The 23,794-nt window shown below is 47.3% G+C and overlaps 2 protein-coding genes across 3 annotated transcripts; both read left to right on the plus strand.

Moving 5' to 3' along the window:
• Positions 1–1,096: 1,096 nt before the first annotated feature.
• LOC118083687 (actin, cytoplasmic 3) lies at positions 1,097–4,464 on the plus strand. Its single transcript, XM_035112396.3, has 2 exons — positions 1,097–1,247; positions 2,959–4,464. Exon 2 carries the CDS (start codon positions 2,970–2,972, stop codon positions 4,098–4,100), a length of 1,131 nt encoding a protein of 376 aa, XP_034968287.2. The 5' UTR covers positions 1,097–1,247; positions 2,959–2,969; the 3' UTR covers positions 4,101–4,464.
• Positions 4,465–8,363: 3,899 nt separating this feature from the next.
• UBL7 (ubiquitin like 7) lies at positions 8,364–21,298 on the plus strand. Of its 2 annotated transcripts, none has more exons than XM_035113571.3 (11): positions 8,364–8,580; positions 12,318–12,563; positions 13,388–13,507; positions 13,744–13,826; positions 14,358–14,442; positions 15,912–15,969; positions 16,500–16,633; positions 16,817–16,866; positions 18,416–18,583; positions 19,161–19,283; positions 20,715–21,298. In XM_035113571.3, exons 1-11 carry the CDS (start codon positions 8,517–8,519, stop codon positions 20,850–20,852), a joined length of 1,269 nt encoding a protein of 422 aa, XP_034969462.2. In that variant the 5' UTR covers positions 8,364–8,516; the 3' UTR covers positions 20,853–21,298. The 2 variants fall into 2 exon arrangements, with proteins under 2 accessions (XP_034969462.2, XP_060134988.1); XM_060279005.2 differs by having other exon boundaries at positions 8,528–8,742.
• The last annotated feature ends 2,496 nt before the right edge of the window (positions 21,299–23,794 follow it).

Genomic DNA, 23,794 nt, shown 5'->3' on the forward strand with positions numbered 1-23,794 from the left:
ACATCTCTTATTATAGCCGTCAGTTTCGCCATCTTCGAAAATAAATAAATAAATAAATAAATAAATAAATAAATAAAATTATTATTAATAAAATTAATAAACTAATAGAATATTAATAGAATATTCGAAAACTTGTCTCTCATGTACCAGTCTCTACAGCCACAGGAAGTGCTCTAACTCTCCAGCAGTTTGACTTCACCCCTGATGGTGCACTTTCCCATTGTTTCTCAAGACAGATGGATGCCGCCAACAGGCCAACCAAGGGCTGCAAAAATGTTTTTCAGTGCAATTTTAAAACAAACCAAGGCTGACCAGAAAGGCGACAGCGAAGCAATGCCCAATGGCTCAGCTGTCAACCCTTCACTGCACCCATCAAAACCAACCCTGCATGGGCCCACATCTCCCCACTTGACCCACTGTGAATGGTGGAATTGGCACTCTACAGGTGTCACGTAAGACCCCGTTCCACATTTGTAAGAATGAGATCGCTGCGTGTGGCATCACCTACATTTCAGAACTCCCTGCCTATTGGTATCAAGCAGGCGCCTTTGCGGAGCTCTTTTCGGCACCTGCTAAAAAACGTTCTGTCCAGATACTTAGGAGGTTGGTGTGAATTTTAACCTGTTTTAAGTATTTTAACTTTTTGTGTGTTTTAAAGTACTGTAGCTTTTTCATGCTTTTATTGTTTTGTGATTTTGTGGGCCACCAAATTTCTCTCCCGCCCCTACTTCTAAACAGGTGTGTGGACAGGGTTGCATCCCAAACCCACCTTTTACTTGGCACCTCAGAGGCACAGCCTGGAGCACGTTTTTGCAAGGAGAACCGATCATCCATCTCCAAAGAGGAGGCTGGATCAGTCACCTCTTTAAATGGATTTCCAGAGGAAGCTAGTGAGATCTGGCAACAGAAAGGAGATGCTGAGTCAGCAGGAGGATTTTTTTTTTAAAAAAAGACACACCAATGAATTGCTAGAATATGGCCAGACATGCTTCAATCTGACCATATTTGGCCATACTGCAAAATGCAGCCCTTTTGCTCTTTGCCCTGGGAGGCTACGGTAGGTGTATTTATGATATTTCTTTATTGCACACGTGGTTTCCAATAAAACCTGTTTCAACAGATAAGCAGAGGTATAAGACCAGGGCCAGATTGGATAGGAACAGGTGAGTGGAACGAGGAAGGAAAAGATTTTGCGTTTACTGGGACCCCCGTGAGATTCACAGCAAAGGCGACTGCATCTCCCTCAGGTAAGTATGAAACAGGACTCAGCACCCACCGTTTCTCTGCCTGGTCCTTCCTGTTCTGTTTGTCTCCTTGCTACTCTGTAGAATTACATAACTGTAGAGTTGGAAGGGGGACCCCCAAGGGTCATCTAGTCCAACCCCTGCAATGCAGGAATCACAAGTACAGAATCCCTGACAGTTGGCCACCCCACCTCTCTTTTAAAAAACCTCTAGCTTATGAACAGAAGCAAGGTGAGCTGTGCTGGAGGCTGGGGGAGGGAGGAAAGGAAAGGCTGTAGCTCAACGGGAGAGCACCTGCCTTGCACACAGAAGGTCCTGGGTTCAATCCCTGATGGGACTGGGAGAGGCCCCTTCTTAAAATCCAGAAGAGCTGCTGCTGCCCACCAGTGTGGACCATCCTGAGCCAGATGGACCAAAGGTCTGATCTCATACAAGTTACCTTCCTGAGCTCCTAGGCTGGGCAGTTGGAGGGGCCTTGGCGCAGCAGCAGAGCACAGAGCTTGTTCCTTGCATCCCCAGGTGGAAAGCAACAGGTGCCCGGAGGCCCAAGAGCTGCTGCTGGTCAGGGTAGGCAACGCAGCGGGCTAAATGGACTGACGACCGGACTCTGTATATGGGCAGAGTTTTGCCTAAGAGAGTAGCTGTAGCTCAGGGATGGAGCCTGTGGTCTGAATAGGAACACAGGGATCATTTCCAAGAAGCTGTCGGACTGAGCAGCTACGCAGGAGCAACTGGAGAAATGGTCACCATCGTCCCTAGACCCTGAACTTCCCACTTTATATTCCAGGGGCAGCCAATGCGTTACCCACCAGATGTTGCTGAACTACGACTCCCAGCGGCTCCAGCAAGCACAACTAGTAGTCTGGGATGAGGGCAGCTGTAGTCCAGAAACATCTGCTGAGCCCCATAAAGGCTACCCCGTCACGATTACTTATTTCACAGATATACCACCTTTCCTTCAAGCAGCTTGAGAATGCTTGTTAGTGTGATGTGAAACTTTTTCAGAAAATCAAACCTCTGCTTCTTTCGAATGGGCTGAAGTTTGAAAGTGACTGCAGAATAGTTTTAGGGAGAGAAGCACCGTGACTCCTCACTCATGAGAATGAGTGGCCGTAAAGGGGAAATAACAGCTTTCTTTGCCTTGCCTTTGGGCAAAAATGGTAATGCAGAGAGAAAACGGGCAGCACTGATTTATCAGGGAGAGGCAAAATGCATCTGTCTGTGCTGGGTAAGTTGACCAAACCAGGGGCAAATTGAGTGGTGCCATCTTAATTCCTATTGACACCAGCAGGCACCTTCGCTGTACTGTTCTCGGAGCCTGCTGGCACCTTTCTCCGCCAGGCAAGCCTCTTTAAATGCGTAAAGTTGACGTGTATTCCAATGAGTATTTTTTTTGTGTGTGTATGTGTATGTACTTAAACATCAGCTTTGTTTGCATTTGGCAGATTTCTTAGCTTGATTTGTTTTTTACTTCCGACTCATCTGGATAATTCTAAAGTGCATCTTATGTAAACTGCTTAGAGAGTTGCACTCTCAAGGTGGACGAAAATGAATGAAGTTACCTGGGATGCTGGTGGGGCTTGCTTGGTTTCCCTGAAGCTGGAGAATGCATTAGTGTTGCATAGCTTGTCTCTAATCTTTGTTGTCTAAAGTGTCCCTACCCTTGTCCTAAAAGCAGCTGCCTGAAGTCTGTCCCGTCTTGCGTTCCCTACAGATCCATTCCAAATGGCGGAAGATGAGGTTGCCGCTCTGGTTGTGGACAACGGCTCCGGAATGTGCAAAGCGGGATTTGCAGGAGACGACGCTCCACGGGCCGTGTTCCCCTCCATTGTGGGGCGGCCCAGGCATCAGGGGGTCATGGTGGGGATGGGCCAGAAGGACAGCTATGTGGGGGATGAGGCACAGAGCAAGAGAGGCATCCTCACCCTGAAGTACCCCATCGAACATGGCATTGTCGGCAACTGGGACGACATGGAGAAGATCTGGCACCACACCTTCTACAACGAGTTGCGGGTGGCCCCTGAGGAGCACCCAGTCTTGCTCACGGAAGCCCCCCAGAACCCAAAGACGAACCGCGAGAAGATGACGCAGATCATGTTTGAGACTTTCAACACGCCAGCCATGTACGTGGCCATCCAGGCCGTGCTGTCGCTCTATGCGTCTGGCCGCACCACCGGAATTGTCATGGACTCTGGGGACGGTGTGACCCACACGGTGCCCATCTATGAGGGGTATGCCCTGCCCCACGCCATCAAGCGCCTGGACCTGGCTGGCCGTGACCTGACTGACTACCTCATGAAGATCCTGACTGAGAGGGGCTACAACTTCGTCACCACGGCCGAGAGGGAGATCGTGCGGGACATCAAGGAGAAGCTCTGCTACGTGGCCCTGGACTTTGATCAGGAGATGGCCACGGCCAGCTCATCTTCCTCCCTGGAGAAGAGCTATGAGCTGCCAGACGGGCAGGTGATCACCATTGGCAACGAGCGCTTCCGGTGCCCCGAGGCTCTCTTCCAGCCCTCCTTCCTGGGCTTGGAGTTGGCTGGCATCCACGAGGAAACCTACAACTCCATCATGAAATGCGATGTGGACATCCGCAAGGACCTGTATGCCAACACGGTGCTCTCTGGCGGCAGCACCATGTACCCTGGCATTGCTGACCGGATGCAGAAGGAGATCACCTCCCTGGCTCCCAGCACGATGAAGATCAAGATCATTGCCCCGCCAGAGCGCAAATATTCAGTGTGGATCGGGGGCTCCATCCTGGCCTCTCTCTCCACCTTCCAGCAGATGTGGATCAGCAAGCAGGAGTACGATGAGTCTGGCCCATCCATCGTCCACCGCAAATGCTTCTAAAATCCAAGCAGCCAACCTCTTCTGGCCAAGTCAATATATATTGCTGCCTTGCTTTTATTTGTTGAATTCTGCCCTCTTGCAGGATATTTAGTATTTATCCAGTTCTTGATTTGGCTCCTGCATTGGGCAACTTTCGTCCATCGCTTTGCCAAGGCTTGTCCAAGGTCCACAGTTGCGCTCTTGATAATAATATTTGTATTTATACCCCGCCATCTGGCTGGGTTTCCTCAGCCACTCTCATTGATTGTGTACCACCTTCGCCTTTTCTTTCTTTCTGATTCATGTGGAGTTCAGTACTTTATTGCTAACCATTTTCTCTGTCGAACAAAACAAGCCAATAAAGTCATGCTAAATGAAGTAAAAATTGGTGTGCTTCTTGTAGTAAATGACTCTCTCAATAACCACAGCTTTTTGGAGCCAAAACGTAACACGAAGCCAATTTACTGCTCAGCGTTGCAGCAAGCCAACATGGGGGTACAGGGAGCCACACTCGTGGTTTTTCTGCTTCACTTGTCCCCATGTCCTGCCCTTAGTCTCACTCCAAACCATAGCTGCCAAGTTATCCCTTTTTTAAAGGGAAATTCCCTTATGCTGAATAGGCTTCCTTGTGAGAAAAGGGAAAACTTGGCAGCTATGCTCCAAACAGACCATGAGCTGTAGCCAAGGGTCACTTGTTTGCACTGACCCAGGGCTTACTCTGAGGAAGTCTTTTTCCCAGGGTTACAATGGCTTTAATCTGAGATATGGTTGCTCTTAAAATTTGAGAATGTAGTAAAAATGAATGCTAAGCTGTGAATTTAGCAAAGGGAGGCCTAACTTTATGAATATGACTTCTGGCTCCCATCACCCCTGATCACTGGGCAAGGTGGCAGCAGCTGGAGGAAGTAATAGGAACCCCTGGTTTGTTTATTAACTGGATTTAATCTACCTTTTGACAGGTACCCCCAAAGTACCTTAGAAGGCCAATCCTTATAAACCACCATCAATTTTGTGCCTTTTTAGAATTTATTAGAGCGTTTTCTAAAAAAAGAAGAAGATGAAGATAGATAATGATCAGAGCGTGATAAAAATGGGTGCTAAACCCAATTATTGTATTGGCCCGACCACCACAAATAAGCTGCACCTTTAAAATTAAAGGGCGAAAAAGAGAGAAAAAGTCAATATCTAAATATAAGCTGTTCCGTTAAAATTCCACCACAGGCGTAAAATTCCATACCTGTAAATGACAAATGTAGAAGAAAATCCTACAGCAGGCATCCCCAAACTGCGGCCCTCCAGATGTTTTGGTCTACAACTCCCATGATCCCTAGCTAACAGGACCAGTGGTCGGGGAAGATGGGAATTGTAGTCCAAAACATCTGGAAGGCTGAAGTTTGGGGATGCCTGTCCTACAGGTACCATTCCCCCACGCTCCCGGGCTGCTTCCTGGGGGGGGGGGGAGCCATGCCACTTTGGCAGCGGTCTTCCCCCCTTCCCCCTTCTTTCCAGCGGTTCTGGGGAGGCTTGTGAACCGCAGTCAGGATGGGCATTGTTGTCCCGCACCCCTGACGGCGCTTGTGGTGGCATCCTGGGTGCTGGCGGCGGCGGGGGGGGGGCACTCTACATTTCGGCCTTGGAAGGCAGCTGTTTCAGCAACAATATCATAAAGGTCAATTTGTCAGAATTTGGGGGGGAAGGTGCGGCTTATATTCGGGTCAATACGGTAAATGGTCCTAAATACCATAAATACATGGGAGGACAAGAATAGGTGCAGAGTTTGGGTGCTGCAGCAGACAAGGCCCTGTCTCATAGCCATGGGGCATATTTATTCATGTCATTTACATACCCTCCATCATTTATCCAATGAAAATACCGGTATGAATGTCCTCAGAAAAAGCAGGACATTCCAGGATCAAATCAGAAACCGGCACAGCTTGTGTAAATCTGGAACTGTCCCTGGAAAATCAGGACACTCGGAGGGTCTGAAAATACCTGCACCAAATGAAGGAAAAGAAGTTGGCCTACGAAGCCCTTGAAGAAAAAGGTCACCAATCCACTTTAAATTATTAACTTGCACTGCTTCTGCAGCCAGCTATTTTTTTCGGAAGCATGGGGAATGTTTATTCCTTTCTTGTAAACGGAGCCTGACACTTGCAAGTCTGCATTTATTCTACAGTGTTGGGATTCCTGCATTTCAGGGGATTGGACTAGAATGACCTGCGCGGTCCCTTCACATTCTATGATTTATATCCCACCTTTCCTCCAAGGGGCTCAAGTTTGCATGATGCATGTTCTTCCCATTTTATCCTCTCCACGTGTTGCCCCCTTTTTATCCTTTTTAGTCTGGTGGTGAGCAACTAGATGTACATGCACTTAAAAGAGGCCTGCACTTAATTGTGTGACAGGATTGGACACTTCACCCACCCCTTTGTTTTGAGGTGCAAGCAGCATCTCTGGGACAGCAGTTTTTGTGCCTTTCCCCTCAGGACAGGGGCACCTAGCGCTCCTCTTCTTCCGCTCTTGATGATGCGCCCAACTCTGTCAGCATTTTGTTACTCTACGGCCCAGCAGCAACCATTTTGTTACTGGCACCCGTGGAGCTTTCTTCAAAGTCCAGCTGCGCCCCCTGCCCCGCCCCCCCTGCTCCCTGGCCACCCGCTCTTGTCGGAACATGCAAACATGAGGCCAAAGAGAGGAGGGGCTGCCAATCCACCCTCCGGGAGAGGGCGGGGAAAGGGGCAGCAGCCTAGGCAGAGGGAAGTGGGCCAGGGAGGCTGTTTGCTCCCAGCCTAGCCCACTTACTCCGCGAAGTGGGCATCTGCAAGGCCGTGTGCTGGAGGGCGGTGAGCTGCTCCTGCGAATGGCACAAAGGCTGCTGCGTTTGCAAAACAAGATGCATTTCATGCCAGTCAATGATTTGTAAATACAATCCTTGTATGAATCAAGACTTCTTCCGTTTTGGAGCTGCGCTGTATCTTTGTACTTCTATTATTATTATTATTATTATTATTATTATTATTATTTTATAATTTTTATTGATTTTACAACAAAAAGAAACAGCACAATATAAAAGTAACAATAAAAAACACAACAATATGAAAATAACAATAAACACAATAACACAACATTAAAAAACAAATACAAAAATCCAAATGCAAAATCCTTTTCTTTTAACATTGTTGGGGGGGGGGCTTCCTTGAGTTCCCTCCATCTGCGGTTCATTACTCCTTTATCTTTAGCAATTTCCAATTCATTATTTAAAACTCCTTATGATTTCAAATCTCTCATACATCAATTTACTTCACATAATTCCCACACCCACAGTTTCTATAAACTTCTAAATCTAATCTCAATATACAATTTTACCATATTTTTTAAAATAAATTTTGAAATCTTTCCAATCTTCTTCTGTCGCTTCTTCTCCCCGGTCGCGGATTCTCCCGGTCATCTCAGCCAGTTCCATATACTCCATCATGTACTTCTTTTAATACAGTAGTGCTATTTTAATTAAGAACAGAAAACCATGCAAATAATGGTCACCAGATACAATGTTTGTGCCTTTATCCTTTCGGCTGTGGTGATTCATCGTTTGTTTGTTCTTTCTTTCTGTTATGTTATGGTATAATATCAGTTGGGAGATCCACTCTCCTGCAACTCAGGAAAGCTTGCAGACTTAACATATAGAATAAGAGAACAAGAACATACCTTTAAAGAAGATTGGAAAATGTTTATTGAATATATGGGGGAAAATTTTGTACACTTGAAAACGTTGGCAGCATTAAGATAAATTCAACAATGTAAATAAGTTTTGAAGGATGTAATAACTGAATACTGTACTGAAGTGTTTAGCTTATGTAAAATATGCAGGAATTTATGATATGCAAAATGAACCATGGAAAGAGAAGAAGGGAAGTCACTGATATTTTGAGGATGTTTAAATGAGTATTCTAAATTGTAAAACAGAAAAAAATTAATAAAAATTATATCTATAAAAGGAAAGTTTGCACTCCTCCAACTCCTTTAAGTAATCACCAATGACATTAAAAATAGCAAAAACTCAATTCAAGCCCTAGCCTAGACGAAAGGCGTTCAAACTCCAACTACCGTAACCGAGGAAGAGAAGCGCCTTGGAAACTTCGCGCGCCCTAATTCTTTCTAAATTCACGGCAGCTCTGAATTCCTGGCCGCCTATTGGCCCCTCCTGGCATCCTCATCTCTTCTGATTGGCTCGGGCGCTTAACGTCACGGCGCTGCTCTACCCGATCCACGGGCTTCAGTGTCCCCCCCCCCAATCCGAGCTGGGACCGCCGTTCCCAGGATGCCCTGCGGACCGACTCACGAGGGGGCGGAGCTTACCGTCGCTCCTCCTTTTCCCTCTCCGGCCGCCCAGGCGAGAGACGCGAGGCCGCTTCCTCCGCGCGGACTCCACTCCCCAGCATGCCTCGCGCGGGGTCAGGAAAGCGCTTCCGGCTGGAGGAGACCGTCGGCTGTAAACATCCCGGTAGGCAGAGCAAGGAGGGGGGATTTTGTGGGGAAATGGGCTTCTGTTGCTGCTGCTGCTGTTGTTTACTGCATCTGTGGCCCACCTTTTCCTCCAAGGGTCTCAAGTAGGACAGCCAAACGCCTCTCCCTCCCCGGTTTATCCGCACCACAACCCTGCGAGGTGGGCCAGGCTGAGAGTGGGAAGGGGCTGCCCAAGTCACACCCCGTGAGAGCTTCATGGTCTGAGGGGGGGGGCGACTGTAGGGTTGCCACCTTTGTCCTGGCAAAATATAGGACGGGGCGGGGTTGGGGCCATTTTTATATTTTTTAAATATTATTATTATTAATATTAATGATTTTCAGTTATATACATTTCAATAGCTTTATAATCATTCTAACATTTCAAAACTCGACTTCCTCCTCTTTCTGCGGTTCCTTAAATTTATCTTTTTTACCTTTCCTGAATATTCTAAATTAACTTAACTTATTCTTTAATTCATCTACTTTAAATATATGCTCTTATAAAATTGCAGATTATTACTATTTATTGATTGATTGATTGAATTTATATACTCTATACCTAGAGGTCTCAGGGCGGTTCACAGAAAAGATCACAATATAAAAAATAAAAATAAAAACAATAGCCCAATAACACTCCTCCAAAAAAGAGCCACATTTTAAAAGAGTATAGGCTGTCGATCAGGACAACCAAAGGCCTGGTTAAAAAGGAACGTTTTTGGCAGGCATCTAAAGATGTATAACGAATCCTGCCAATGTCCGTATCTGTTTACAGTTTGTAAATATTCAACAAACCATTTCTATTCTTTTATATAAAAAAAGGTTTGTTATCTTGATTTATTATTTTTCTGGTAAGTTTCACCATTTCTGCATATTCCACAAGTTTTTGTATCCATTCTTCTTTCGCCGTGACTTATTTCCATTTTGGGGCAAGTAACATTCTTGCCGCTGTAGTCACATACATGAATAAATTTCTATAGTTCTACCTCTATAATTCTCAAAAGGAAAGCTTCTGGTTATTTTACAAATGTTATTTTAATTTTTTTCCCAATACATTGTATATCATTTCACAGTAAGCTTTACCCTAACTACAAGATAAATATGCTTCTTTCTCTTTGCTTTTCCAACACTTACTTGATTTTGATTTCTACATTATTGACAATTTACTCAGTGTTAGATACCATCTATATAACATTTTCATGTAGTTTTCTCTTAAACCATAGCATGCTGTAAATTCCATACATGAATTTGCCACACGCAAACACACACACACATGAATTTGTAAATCTGTCTGTGCTTGGCTATCTGGAGCTGAAATACATGTCATTTCACACACCCTTTCAAACACATGTATTTGGAAAGGATCCTTAACTTGGCAGAGAGAGAGAGAGAGACGAGACCTGAAATACAGGACAAAACTGTATCCATACAGGACACAGGATTAAAATGAAATTGAAATAGGAGACAGTCCTGTATTATACAAGACAGGTGGCAACCCTAGGCGACTAGAGCCCTGGTCTCTCCTAGGTCATAATAAGACATGCTCCCTGCAGCGCCCAGGTCACATTTTAATAGAAAAAAATAAGTGGGTTTATTTTGCAGTTATGTCGTTCCTTTGGGAAGAGCTGTAGCCCAGAGCTAGAGCACATGCTTTGTATGCCAGTGGTCACAGGTTTAATCCCTGGCAACTTCAGTAGGGCTGAGAGAGAGCCCTGCCTGAAACACTGGAAATCTGGTAAACATTAATTTCTGAACACCCCTAACCGTAGCTACTGTAGTAGTGAGGCATCGAATAATAGAACTTTAGATTGATAGGAACCCCGAGATTCATTCTAGTCCAACCCCCTGCAATGCAGGAATCTCAACTAAAGCATACAGGACTGGTGGCCATCTAACCTCTGCTTAGAAACCACCAAGGAAGGAAAGCCAACCACCTTCTGAGATGGTCCATTTCACAATCAAACAGGTCTTTACCCTTAGAAAGTTCTTCCTGAACTTCCTTAGTGTTAGACAGTTCTTCCTGATTCTTAGTTGGAATCTCCTTTCTTGTAACTCTGTAGGGCAGGCTTCCCCAAACTTCGGCCCTCCAGATGTTTTGGACCACAGTTCCCATCTTCCCCAACCACTGGTCCTATTAGCTAGGGATCATGGGAGTTGTAGGCCAAAACATCTGGAGGGCCACAGTTTGGGGATGCCTGCTGTAGGGTTTGAGTCCTACCCCACAGAGCAGGAGAGAATAAGCATGCTCCCTCCTCCATGTGACAGCCTCAACTCCCTCAACTGTTCCCCAGAAGGCTTGCTTTCCAGATCCTTGACCATCTTGGTTATCTTCCTTTGCATCCATTCCAGCTTGTCAATATCCTTCTTAAATTGTGGCATCCAGAACAGGACAGAGTATTCCAGGTGTGGTCTGATGAAAGTGTGGACTTGATGAAACCTAGTTGCATAACCTTTTTTTGTTGCTGCATCACAGAGTTGACTGGTGTGAAGCTTGTGGTCTCCTAAGACCCCTCGTTCCACTTGACATGTATTACTGGCAAACCAAGTGTCCCCCCATCTGATACTTGTGCAGTTGGTTCTTCCTGCCTAAGTGCTGAACCTGACATTTGTCCTTACTTAAATTCATTTTGTTAGTTTGGGCCCAGTTCTCCAATCTATTAAGGTCATCTTGAATTCTAATTCTGTTTTCTCTGTGGCATTAGCTACCCCTCCCAGTTTGGTGTCACCTGCAAATTAGATGAGTATCCCTCAATTCCTTCATCCATGTTGTTTATAAAGATGTTGTTGAACAACAACGGGCCCAAGGCAGAACTCTGCAATAACCCATTTGTCCCTTTTTTCCAGGAACCCTTTGTGAGCACTCTTTGGGTTCTGTCAATCAACCAGCTACAAATCCACCTAAAAGTAACTTCATCCAGCCCACATTTTACCAGATTCTTTGCAAAAATATCATGGGGGACTTTGCTAAAAGACTTACTGAAATCAAGATACACCACGTCCACATCATTTCCATGATCCACCAATCTTGTAACTCTCCAAAAATAGCAGTGAGATTTTTCTGGCATGACTTGTTTTTGAGAAACCCATGCTAGGTCTTAGTAATCACAGCATCCTTTAATAAGTCTCACAGACCAAGTTGGGCACTACAGTACTTTCTTTTTGGGTGAAAACAGAGGCAAAGTAGTTGTTGAGCAGTTCTGCCTTCTCTCCATCCCCCAAAAGCATTTCTCTGTCTTCTTCACAGAGAGGACCTATGTCTTGCTTTGAAAATAGCCAGAGAAACCTTTAAAAATGATTTTTAACCTCTCTTGCAAGCCTGAGCTTATTCTGAACCCCTGTCTGACCTCCCTGCAGCTGGGTTTGCTGTGAGGTCTGCAACTGCTGTCCTTGCTCCTCTGGCCTAGAATTGGTGTCCAAGGTGAGGGCATGGAACCAGTTTTGCAGCTCAGGTGATCCAGTTTGCACCCAACCAGTGCTAAGGGCAGTTGGGAGGGAGGTTACACCATGGTTAGTGATGCCGCTCGGAGGAGACATTCCTTATGTGGAAGGGCTGTAGCATAGTGGCAGAGTACCTGCATTGCATGCAGAAAGTCCCAAGGTCAACCCCTGGCATCTCCAGATAGGCAAACCCCTGCCTGAAACCCTGGGGAGCTGCTGCCAGGCAGTGTAGGCAGTACTGAGCTCAATGAGCCCATGGTCTGACTCAGTAAAAGGCAGCTCCCTGTGTTCTTTTTACAGATTCCGCTTGGAGCTCAGATTGGGGCCTCACCGGACCAAGTCCTCCTAGGGAATCGGACGCCATGGCTCTCTCTGAGTGCTACATCGCAGTCAAGCTGGCAGATCAGCCTCTGGCTCCCAAGTCCATTTTGCGCCTTCCAGAAACGGAGCTGGGAGAGTGGCCCTTGGGGGGCTGCAGCATCTCCTACCTGAAGCAGCTCATCACAGGGAAGCTGCAGGAATCTGTCCCCGACCCAGAACTCATTGGTGAGCTGCTGTTCTTCACTTCCTGCCATATCATCATCATCACCATCATCATCAGAACTCAAGGTCATGAAATGCCCTGGCCAAACCTGCACCACACATTTAAAGCGGTGTCATGGCTTCCCCCAAAGAATCCTGGGAAATGTAGTTTGTTCAGGTGCTGAAAGTTGATCAGAGACCTGCACCCCATTCCTTTCACAGAGCTACAGTTCCTGGCGTTCCAGGGAAGAAGAATCCAGGTCTCGGAAACAAGGCTAACCACTCTGTTTTGTGCAGGTGTAGCCATTGTTGAACGCCAGCTCCCACCATCCCTGACCACTGGTCATGATTGTTGTTGCTGATGGGCGTTGGAATCCAACAACCAGGCCAAATCCAAGGTGTTACTATAAAGCACTTAGCAACTAGGGACCAGTGTACCCATGAGATCTCCTTGCCCTGCATGGGTCCATTCAACAGCTTTGATTGGTGGAATTCACCCTATTACAGGCGCCACATAAGACCCACTCCACATTTGTAAGAACTCGATCCTTTAGTGTGGCAGCGCCTATTGATCTCAAGCAGGCACCTTCACTGTCTTCCTTTTAGTATCTGCTAAAATGTTCTTGTAAATTTATCTTGATCTTATGTTTTACCTTTTTGCAAAGTGCTTTCAGGCTTTTTTCTTTTTACAACCAACCAGTGTATTAATTTTTATGAAACAAACAATCAGACATTTGGAGGGGGGGCACCATGTTGTCCAGCTCTGGTTCAGAAAGCGGTGCTGGTACCTCTCTGGTCCACAAACCCAGCCTTTTCACGTGTGCCATGCTGCACTGCCTGCCTTTCAGATCTGATCTACTGTGGCCGGAAACTGCGGGATGACCAGACACTTGAATTCTATGGTATCCAGTCTGGCTCCACTGTCCACGTCCTCCGAAAGTCCTGGCCAGAGCCAGAACAGAAGCCAGGTAAGCCAGGATGGGACCAACCACTTTGGGAAGCACTGATCCCGCGCATGGCGCATGAAGGCCAACATGTCCCTGCATCATCAAATCCCTGCTCTGTGACCCCTTCTGGCACCTCAGGCAGTGGAATTGCAGAATATGCTTCACCCTTGTCTCCTGGGTGCCTGCTGCCGCTGTCACCTTTTGCTGACTGATTCCACCGAGTGTCTGATCTCTTGCTCTGCCTTTCTTCCCCCCAGAGCCAGTGGACAAAGCTGCCGCAGTCCGAGAGTTCCGGGTCCTGCACACCGCTCTGCACAGCAGCCCTGTCTTCAGGGATTCGGTGAGCATGGCTGATGCTGCCCCTCTTAGGCCCATTGCACCCCTTTCACAGGGAAGTGGGAAGCGTCGATACATTGCAGCTGCTGTTCTCTCTTTTTTTTATGCATTTATTTTATATTTCAGCATTACAAAACAGCATTACAAATCAGAACATCACCAATAACATAAACAGAAAAAGGAAAAGACACAAAAGAAAGGAAAAGGAAAAGGGAGAAAAGAAAAAAAGAAGAAAGAAATTGATAATAATAAATCATGTATAAAATTATAATCATATAAGATTCAACATAATCTGTACATTATATGTACAAACAAAGAAAGTAGAATTGAACAAAATAAACATTAATTAATAACAAAATATCAAACATCAAACAGAAAAGAAAACAAGACATAATAACATTTTTTCCAAGTTGTACATATTTTCTTGTGTTCCTATTTCCTATATCCTATAGGGTATAGGGGCAGCTGCTGTTCTCAAAGGCAGCTTGTGGCTTTTTCTGTCAGCCTTGCTGATCTCTCTGTGTCCCCCACGCAGGTCTTCAAGATGCTGGGGAACAAGGAGTCTCTCGATCAGATCATTGTCGCTACCCCTGGCCTCAACACCGACCCAGTCGCTTTGGGTAGGTAGGTGTGTAGGCAAAGACACTGCCATTCTGCGTTTATCTCAGGCTGTCATACCTGAGCTGGCAAAAGTTTGACACTTATGATTAGACTGTGTGAGGTCCATCCGTCTTGTCTTCTTCAAACTCCTCCTACCACCTACTGCAGGTACCAGAAGCCTTGCAATCAGGCCTGCCAGCCTGCCTTCCGTCTGTCCGGATACTGCCTTCAGTTCCCCTTATCGTCCAGTTTTCCGAACCCCTCCCCAAACCAGGTGGTCAGTCAGCATGTTATGCCCACTGAGCACACTCAGTCCACATTGGGCTGGCTTTTTATGGGGTTCTCCCCGCCAAAATGTACTTATGCATACCTTGGGGTTCCTCTGAGTCTTCTTGGACTTCCCCCTTGTTCAAGGGTGGTGCCAATTTGGTGGGCAGGGCAAAGTAAGTGACAGGGCTCTCCCTCTGTAGACTGGAAATAGAGGGGGGGGGGTGATGAGGTGGAATCCTTGAATAGAAGTTCAGGTGGGGTACACCAATGCACCCAATTGGGGAATAGGATTTTGGAATAGGAGGACTTTTGATTTGATCCAGGAGTGTTTCTGTTGTATCCTCAGAGGTTAGACGGCCATCTGCTGCTGATTCTTTAGCTGTGATTCCTGCATTGCAGGGAGTTGGACAAGATGATTCTGCGGTTCCTATCATTCAGTACTCTAATCTTTAGTACTTTCAGTTGGAAGGAGGTCCTGGTGGTTTCGGTGGATCTTCTTTCCAAGTAAATGTGCTTGGAACTGCAGCAAAATGTTGCTGCACTGCCCTAGGAAAAGACTAAATTAATGAGATTTCCAATCATATTTGGCTTCCTAATTTCTTCATGCCAAGTCAGTTTAGGTCTGTATTGCTTACAGGCTTCAGGTTTGCACTTTTTAAGGCAGGGGTTTCCTAGGGTTTCAGACTCACAGACGGTGTTTGAAACTCCCATTGTTCTAAGTGCATTTTGCAACAGAGAATTTCATTAGTGCGAGTAGTTTCTGAGCTCTGACCACAGCGTTGCAGATTAAAACTGCAGAATGGAAGGAAAGGAGGACCTTTTTCTGCCTCCCCACTTTTAGCTACTCTCTGAAGTCTGGAGAAGAGACTCTCTTAAGAATATTAGAGGGGTGGGCAGGAGAAGGACTAGACCATGTGGAAAATGAACATAATATTTTAGCTGCAGTTCATTCATTTTCAGCTTTGTATTCTTGTTATAAAAAAAGTGTGCCTAGACATTCCGATGTTGCACCCATAACCTAGGTTCATGGTGCCATTTAGGTCCTAGCTTCCTGTGCACCACCCTGAGATCTTCTGAAGTATGTAACTTTTCTTCTGAAGTATATAAATTCTGCAGTATGTAGATTTAATATTATTATTATTATTATTATTATTATTTCTTGGTGGACAGGATGTTACAGCTTTTTCTTGTTGTTTACAATAATTTCTTCGTCTGACAGGTGTCTTGCGGGATAAGGATCTTTTCTCTGTCTTTGCTGACCCAAATATGTTGGACACGTAAGTTTTTGTTTAAACATCAGAGACCTGGGTCCTGGTGTCCTGAATCACTCCAGAGAGAGATTTTCACAGACAAAACAGATTTCCTGTCAAACTTCAAATCTTTTGCCCCTGAAAAAGGAGTCAAGAATTTAGTGGTGCTGATATTTTTGCTCCTGGCACTTATTTCCCTATGTGAAGGCATCTCAACCAGTTCTGAGTTACTGAACCATTTTTTTAAAAGTTTTGTTTCTGAATTGGCGAGTTCAAACTGATGAACTTGGACTGGAACTAAAGACAAACCTTGCAATGCTTTGCGAAGATTGTTAGGAATTTTTTGATATCACAATCTGTTGGGCAGTGGGAAAAGGCTGCTATGGGAGGAGGCAACTATATTTTGTTAGAATTTTTTGTTAAGTCTGGACGGCCTACCTATCAGGGCTGTTGTAGGAGCTGGTTTCTGCCGTTGGTGGGGCTGGGGTAGATGTCCTTGGAGGGTCCTGTGGCTGTTGGGCCTCCCCCAGCTTGCTTGTTCTTACCACTCTTTCTAGGCTCATCCCATCCCACCCTGCCTTGGTGAATGCCATTATCCTGGTTCTCCACTCCGTGGCCAGCAGCACCCCTTTGCCCACGGCAGAGACCTCCTCACGCAGCGTGCCTTCCAGCTCCTACCGGGACATGCCAGGTGAGCGAGGCGCTCCCACTTGGGCCATAGATCTCTGAGGGGCTGAGAAGCAAATGTGCATTTCTGATGTTTTGTAATTCTAAAATGGGGAGCTCGCACATCAGGATTTGTGCCGTCGGTATTGAACGGTACCTGAGTTTGAGGAGAACCCTGTCCTTCCCTCTGGTCTCTTTTCTTGGGCAGGTGGCTTCCTGTTTGAAGGTCTCTCTGATGATGAAGACGATTTCCATCAGGTAATGTTGAAAAGACCCGAGAGTTGCGTTGGGTGTCCCTGTGATGGACACGAGGCCAAAGGACCATCCAGTCCTGCCGCCTGTTCCCACGGGGCCAATCAGATGTCCCTTCTGACAAGCCCACCCGCAGGACAGGAGGGCGACTGTACTCAACCCAATTGTGCTGACCATCAACTGACATTTGGAAGCATACGGCCTCTGTTACCAGAGTTAAGCACACAGTTACCCTGGCAACTAGCCATTGGTAGCTTTATCCCCCTTGAATGTTTCCAAATTGTTCAAAAAGCTGCTCACGTTAGCAGCAATACCTACCTCTTACAGCAAATTCAGTGGTTTCACTCTGCTTGGAGGGCTTCCTAGTGTTTTGTTTTGTTTTGAATTGCTCACAATTCGGTTTCATTGGGTGGTCCTGAGTTATAGGATTGTGAGAGAGGGAGAAAAGCTTTCTGCTCTATGCCTAATGTTAGGCCTTGATCATGTCCCCTCTCCTTACCTTTGAGTTCAAAAAGTTGAAATATGTCATCTGTTAAAGGATATGCAGCAAGACCACACATTGCCTTAAAAAATACGCTGGGGTTGAATTTGATATGACTTGTAAGCTTTGTGAGGGAGCTGTCTGTTTTTTTATATTTTGGAGTGCCTTTTAAATATTCAGTGCTACTTAGTTTTTTCAGCACTGAATGGGAATCTCTCAGAGCGAAAACATACGCCCCCGACTCTCAAGTTCTTGAGCTGCCTTGTTCAAAACACAGCCTATACCACCAAATACCAGGTGCTTGGGGTAAAAACAGCCTTCTTGGTGGGCTTCAGGTCTGATCCAGAAGGGCCTTTCTTACGTTGGGCAGTTGGGCAGGAACCCTGTATCGACTGGATTTGCCAGGATGCAACTGAATTGCACTCAAAAATAGCAAGAGTCTAGAAGCTGATTTCTCCTGCTGTTTGCATCATGAGAGAAGTGAAGCAGGAGCAGAATGAACACCAGAGGAGCCCTGCAGAATCAGGCCAATGGCCCATCCAGTCAAGCATGCTGTCCTCACTGTGGCCCACCAGACGTTTCTGCAGGAAGCCCACAAGCAGGATCCGAGCACAAGAGCCTCTCCCCTCCAGTACTTTCCAGCAACTGGTATTCCGAAGCATTTACGGGTCCCAACAGTGGAGGCAGAGTGCAGCCATCTTGGCCCGGAGCCATTGATAGCCCTCTCCGCCATGAATTTCTCTTAAGTGTGCTGAGTGCTTGCTGGCTTATCCTGATGTGCGAATGCAGCCAGTCTATGAAGTCATCCAAAGATCTCCCGGAACTCTTCAGTATTTCCTTTCTAGAGAGGAAGCAGGTCTCTCTGTGGCAGGCAGAGACTCCTCTAGTGGGGATTCTGAATGTTCCCAACTGGTTCAGAAATAGAATCACTCTTTTTAAAAAAGAACTTGGAGGCCTTGCTCCTGGTCTCTGCTCACTTGGGTTAGAACAGGAGTTGGGGGAGTCAGCTGTGCAGTTGAAAAAAACCTTTTTATGCAAGCAGTAAACAGCAACATTTCCTCTTTGATCTTGCAGAGCACAAGGACCACACCTTCCAGCAGTACCTCTGGGTCCCGCCCGGCGTCCCTTGGCTACACTGGGGCAGCTGGCCCCCGGCCCATCACCCAGAGCGAATTGGCGACGGCCCTGGCTCTGGCCAGTACCCCTGAGAGCAGCTCCCACACTCCGACCCCCGGGACCCAGGTAAAAGGGAAGCATGGGGTGTGGCTGGATGCTGCTGGGCACCTTCCAGAGACATTCCTGGGGGGTTGGACTAGATGACCCTGGGAGGGCCTTCCAACTCTAGGATTCTATGGTATTCAAAAGACCTGGGGTGCAGGCTTGTTTCCTGCACAGATACTGTATACACACATGTGCTTCTATGCCAAGGTTTCTTCTCCAGCTGAGGGCCACATTCCCCTCATCAACCACTTGCTAGAGGCCAGGGGTGGGAGGGGCCTGGCACAAGAAGCCCTGGGGCTTGGGCCCTGTGGACGACCACCTCCTTAAAGTGCCCTCTGGGACACAAAGCATCGCCTTAGCGGTACAGGAGCTTTGGAGGGGAATATTCTGCTCCCCCTGCAACAGGGATGAGGCAGCCTCCAGCTCCCATACACCCTGACCATTGACTTTGCTGGCCCTGGTTGCTGGGCTGGGAGTCCAATATCGCCTGTAGAGCCACATGTTTCTCCACCCCTGCAGTAAAGAGACCTAGAATGGGAAATCCTCCATTCCCTTCTATGCACCAAAAGCACCTTCTTCTTCCTCTTCCTTTTCCTAGGGGCATTCTTCAGGCACGTCTCCGATGTCCTCCAGCGTCCAGTCAGGAACGCCCATCACCAATGACCTCTTCAGCCAGGCCTTGCAGCATGCCTTGCAGGCTTCCGGGCAGCCAAACCTTCAGGTCTGTAACCGTCAGGTCTGTAACCTTCAGGCGCACCTGCCCACCCCAGTGGCGCAGCCGGCTTGGCCAATGCCTTCCTTGCTTTTGTTGCCTGGGCAGTGCCCTGTGCCCACAAGCCACTTTTACAAGGAGGGCTCCTTTGGGAGAAAGAGTGGGATGGAAATGTAATCAATAAATAAATCAACCTGGTGACATTACATCCTCTTTAACCACCCTACACAAGGTGGGTTAGGCTCAGGGCTAGCGACTTGCCTGATTTCTTTCTCTCTCCCCTGCTTGAAGCTAATTCAAGTGAGCATTTAGTTTCATGACAACCCGGCAGGGCCGATGAAGCCAAGCAGTTTGCCTGAGGCTGCCTGAGGTGATTGCAGGCAGACCTGGGTTTGCCCTAGGGATTTTCTGTGAGTTAAGCCTAGTGTTCTGCAGCCTCCATGTGCCACCTCCTTCTCCCTGAGCAGCTTTATCAGGTGGGTTGGGCTGATAATTATCATTATTGATTGATTAATTACCGACCCTTCACTCTAAGGTCCCAGGGCAGGTTATAGCATTAAACACAACATGTGAAACAATTTAAAACAACTTGCAACCGTAAAATTATGGTGGGTCCTGAAAACATAAAGGTAAAGGGACCCCTGACCATTAGGTCCAGTTATGACCGACTCTGGGGTTGCGGCGCTCATCTCGCGTTATTGGCCGAGGGAGCCGGCATATAGCTTCCAGGTCATGTGGCCAGCATGACAAAGCCACTTCTGGCGAACCCGAGCAGCACACGGAAACGCCGTTTACCTTCCCGCTGTAGCGGTACCTATTTATCTACTTGCACTTTGACATGCTTTTGAACTGCTAGGTTGGCAGGAGCAGCAACCAAGCAACAGGAGCTCACCCCGTCACAGGGATTCGAACCGCCGACCTTCTGATCGGCAAGCCCTAGGCTCTGTGGTTTAACCCACAGTGCCACCCGTGTCCCCCTGAAAACATACACCTTGACTATTCAAAGCCAGGGATACAGCTGTGTCTTCAGAATCCACCAGAAGCTGTGCAATAAAGGTGTCAGGCACAGCTTTGGAAAAAAATCGTTCCACAACTTGGGCCACCATGGAGATGGCCCTCTCCCCTTGTCCCCCATCCATGCAGGCAGAGGAACTGCCCAGAGGACCTCCTTTGTTGATTTCAGCACCCACCCAAAAGTGCCTGTAAGGAAAGAGGTGGCCTCAGGTATTTGGGGCCTGAGTCATTTGGGGCTTTCAAACATTAACCTTGAATTGGGCCTGGAAATGAACTGGCAACCGCTGACTTGCCCAAGAGCACCGTGCCAACCTCTGCGGCCCTGACTCTGGTTCTATGCCACTGCCCCTCCAAATCCAGCCATCCCACTGGACTGTGTTGGGACTTGGGCTAACTCTGCTCCTTCTCTCTCTCTTCTACCTACAGAGCCAGTGGCAGCTGCAGCTGCAGCAGTTGCGGGACATGGGCATCCATGACGATGAGCTGAGCCTCCGAGCCCTCCAGGCCACTGGGGGGGATATCCAGGCCGCCCTGGAGCTCATATTTGCTGGAGGAGCCCCCTAATATCTGCATGCTTACCTGCATGCCTCTGATGGAGAGGCCTTGGACCCTGGGAGGTTATTCTATTGCGCTTGATCCCTGCCCCCACTGAGCCCGTCCTCAGGCACCCGGCACCCACCATTGCCCTGTTCTCCATCTGCGCTGCACTGGGCCAGCCCAGAATCTTCCCCACCCTCCACTTTTCCTTGTCTGAAGAAAAGCCTTTTTAAGGCAGGGGCTGATGGACAGCAAAACAAGGCAGAAGCTCTGACGTTGGGATGGATTGTGATGAAAAGTCTCTGCACCCCAGACAGCGCATGTTCCCCTGTGGGAAGAAGATCAGGCGCTGCCCTCTCTGAAGGGCTCCTCCATCATTCTGAATAACTTGCATGCTTTTTCCTCCTGTGTTCATGGCTCTGTCTAGTTTGTATGACTCTCATACACCGTAATTAAAGCTGTCCACCTCCCAACAGGCTGTGCTTCTGTTGTCCATTAAGGTTTTGAGCCTCTGGTGCCCAGCTGACAGCCACCTAGTGCTCTCATGAAACAAGGGTGGACATCCAACAAAGCTGAATGTTGGAAGATTAAGGGCAGCTAAAAAATGGGACTTAGAATCATAGAATCATAGAGTTGGAAGAGACCACAAGGGCCATCCAGTCCAACCCCCTGCCGAGCAGGAAACACCATCAAAGCATTCTTGACATATGCCTGTCAAGCCTCTGCTTAAAGACCTCCAAAGAAGGAGACTCCACCACACTCCTTGGTAGCAAATTCCACTGCCGAACAGCTCTTACTGTCAGGAAGTTCTTCCTAATGTTTAGGTGGAATCTTCTTTCTTGAAGTGTCCGCTTCTCTGGAGCAGCAGAAAACAATCTTTCTCCCTCCTCTATATGACATTCTTTTATATATTTGAACATGGCTATCATATCACCCCTTAACCTTCTCTTCTCCAGGCTAAACATACCAAGCTCCCTAAGCCATTCCTCATAAGGCATTGTTTCCAGGCCTTTGACCATTTTGGTTGCCCTCCTCTGGACACGTTCCAGCTTGTCAGTATCCTTCTTGAACTGTGGTGCCCAGAACTGGACACAGTACTCCAGGTGAGGTCTGACCAGAGCAGAATACAGTGGTACTATTACTTCCCTTGATCTAGATGCTATACTTTTCAATGGAGTGCACAGTTAAGGCCTGGAACTGGCACTCCCAAGAGGCAGGGCTGGCCACTTGACAGCTTTAGGAGAGGATTGGAGAAATTCATGGAGGGGAGGGGGATTGATGGCTACTAGCCCCCATGGCTATGCTGTGGCTCCACGGTCAGAGGCAGCAATGATTCTGACTGCGTTGCTGGAAACCACAGGAGGGGAAAGGGTTGCTCTTGTGCTTGGATCCTGCTTGCAAGCTTCCCACAGGCGCCTGGTTGCTCACTGTGAGGACAGGAGGTTGGACCAGATGGGCCATTGGCCTCATCCAGCAGGCTCTTCTGATGCTCTTATGGGAGGGCAGAAGGCAGATCAGGATTAAGGCAGGAACTGTAGCTGAGTGCAAAGTGCCTGCTCCGTGCATGCAAAAGGGCTGAGGTTCAATTATGGCATTTCCAGATCCTGGACTTTTTAAAAGGATCAGGTAGCAGGTGAATGGGAAAGATCTCTGCCTGAGATGTAGGTTTAAATATGCAGGTGATTCCAGTGGACATATTCTGGAGGTGCACTGGGTAACAGAGACTATATTTAAAAATAAATTCAATACATTAATCAACCCATTAAGAAAATATATAATTAGCTGTGCTAAATATGCATTACCCGTGAATATTTAATAAAATTATCAACATTTATTTAATTAGACCCAATGGTATGATGCTCAGTTCATCAAGTTGCACACACCAGCAACATCATTATCTGTAAATTCTGAAAATGCATGGAGAGTTTCAGTACTAATTTGGCAATGCGTTGATCAACAGTAAATAGTGTGACTACATATTATGTCTAGTTACAGGTACATAGCTGTGTTGGTCTGCCGTAGTCGAAACAAAACAAAATTCCTTCCAGTAGCACCTTAAAGGTAAGGGGACCCCTGACTATTAGGTCCAGTTGTGACAGACTCTGGGGTTGTGGCGCTCATCTCACGTTATTGGCCAAGGGAGCCAGCGTACAGCTTCCGGGTCATGTGGCCAGCATGACAAAGCCGCTTCTGGTGAACCAGAGCAGCGCACGGAAACGCCATTTACCTTTCCGCCAGAGCGGGAAATAAACCTATTTATCCACTTGCACTTTGACGTGCTTTTGAACTGCTAGGTTGGCAGGAGCTGGGACCGAGCAACGGGAGCTCACCTGTCACAGGGATTCGAACTGCTGACTTTCTGATCGGCAAGCCCTAGGCTCTGTGGTTTAACCCACAGCGCCACCTGAAGTGTGCACATGAAAGCTCATACCAATAACAAACCTAGTTGGTCTCTAAGGTGCTACCGGAAGGAATTTTTTTACATTTTACGTCAACCTTGAAAGCACTGGATCTTCAAGAATACTCTCGACTTTTTTCTTAACCTCTTAGTCAACATGCCCTCCAGATGTTGCTGCCCCTCCCAACTCCCATCATTCCTGACCACTGGCCATGTTGCTGTAATCCCAAAAAATGCCTGCATTGCAACTCTACGATTCTGTGAACCGCTCCCCATTTCCCCATCCTTGGCTGTCATGAAGTTCAGAAGCAGCAGGTGGTGCTCTTAGCGCTCCAGGGAAGTCCCAGCCGGCTGCCAGGATGAGCTGGGAAGGAAGAACCTTTAGAGGAGAACAGAAATCGGTGGGCAGGTCTCAGAGAGAGGGGCGATCTCCCCCTAACCTGCAGCCCTGCCACCTGGGGATCCAGCGTTGGCACAATATGAGGAAACAGGAATGCGCAGGGAGCTGTGTCATCAAACGCTGTAACCTGTTTCGAAAGGGAGTCTCGTTCTGCAGGCGTTTCTGGCTGCC

The sequence above is a fragment of the Zootoca vivipara genome, chromosome Z1 (assembly GCF_965207765.1).
Source record: "Zootoca vivipara chromosome Z1, rZooViv2.hap1.1, whole genome shotgun sequence".
NCBI classification, from domain to species: domain Eukaryota; kingdom Metazoa; phylum Chordata; class Lepidosauria; order Squamata; family Lacertidae; genus Zootoca; species Zootoca vivipara.

What these genes read in the sequence shown, in the direction of transcription:
- LOC118083687 (XM_035112396.3), top strand. Translation starts at nt 2,970, where the DNA reads ATGGCGGAAGATGAGGTTGCCGCTCTGGTTGTGGACAACGGCTCCGGA.
- UBL7 (XM_035113571.3), top strand. Translation starts at nt 8,517, where the DNA reads ATGCCTCGCGCGGGGTCAGGAAAGCGCTTCCGGCTGGAGGAGACCGTC. An exon ending in CGTCGGCTGTAAACATCCCG is followed by an intron (nt 8,581 to 12,317) that starts GTAGGCAGAGCA and finishes TTCTTTTTACAG; the next exon opens with ATTCCGCTTGGAGCTCAGAT. An exon ending in AGAGCCAGAACAGAAGCCAG is followed by an intron (nt 13,508 to 13,743) that starts GTAAGCCAGGAT and finishes TCTTCCCCCCAG; the next exon opens with AGCCAGTGGACAAAGCTGCC.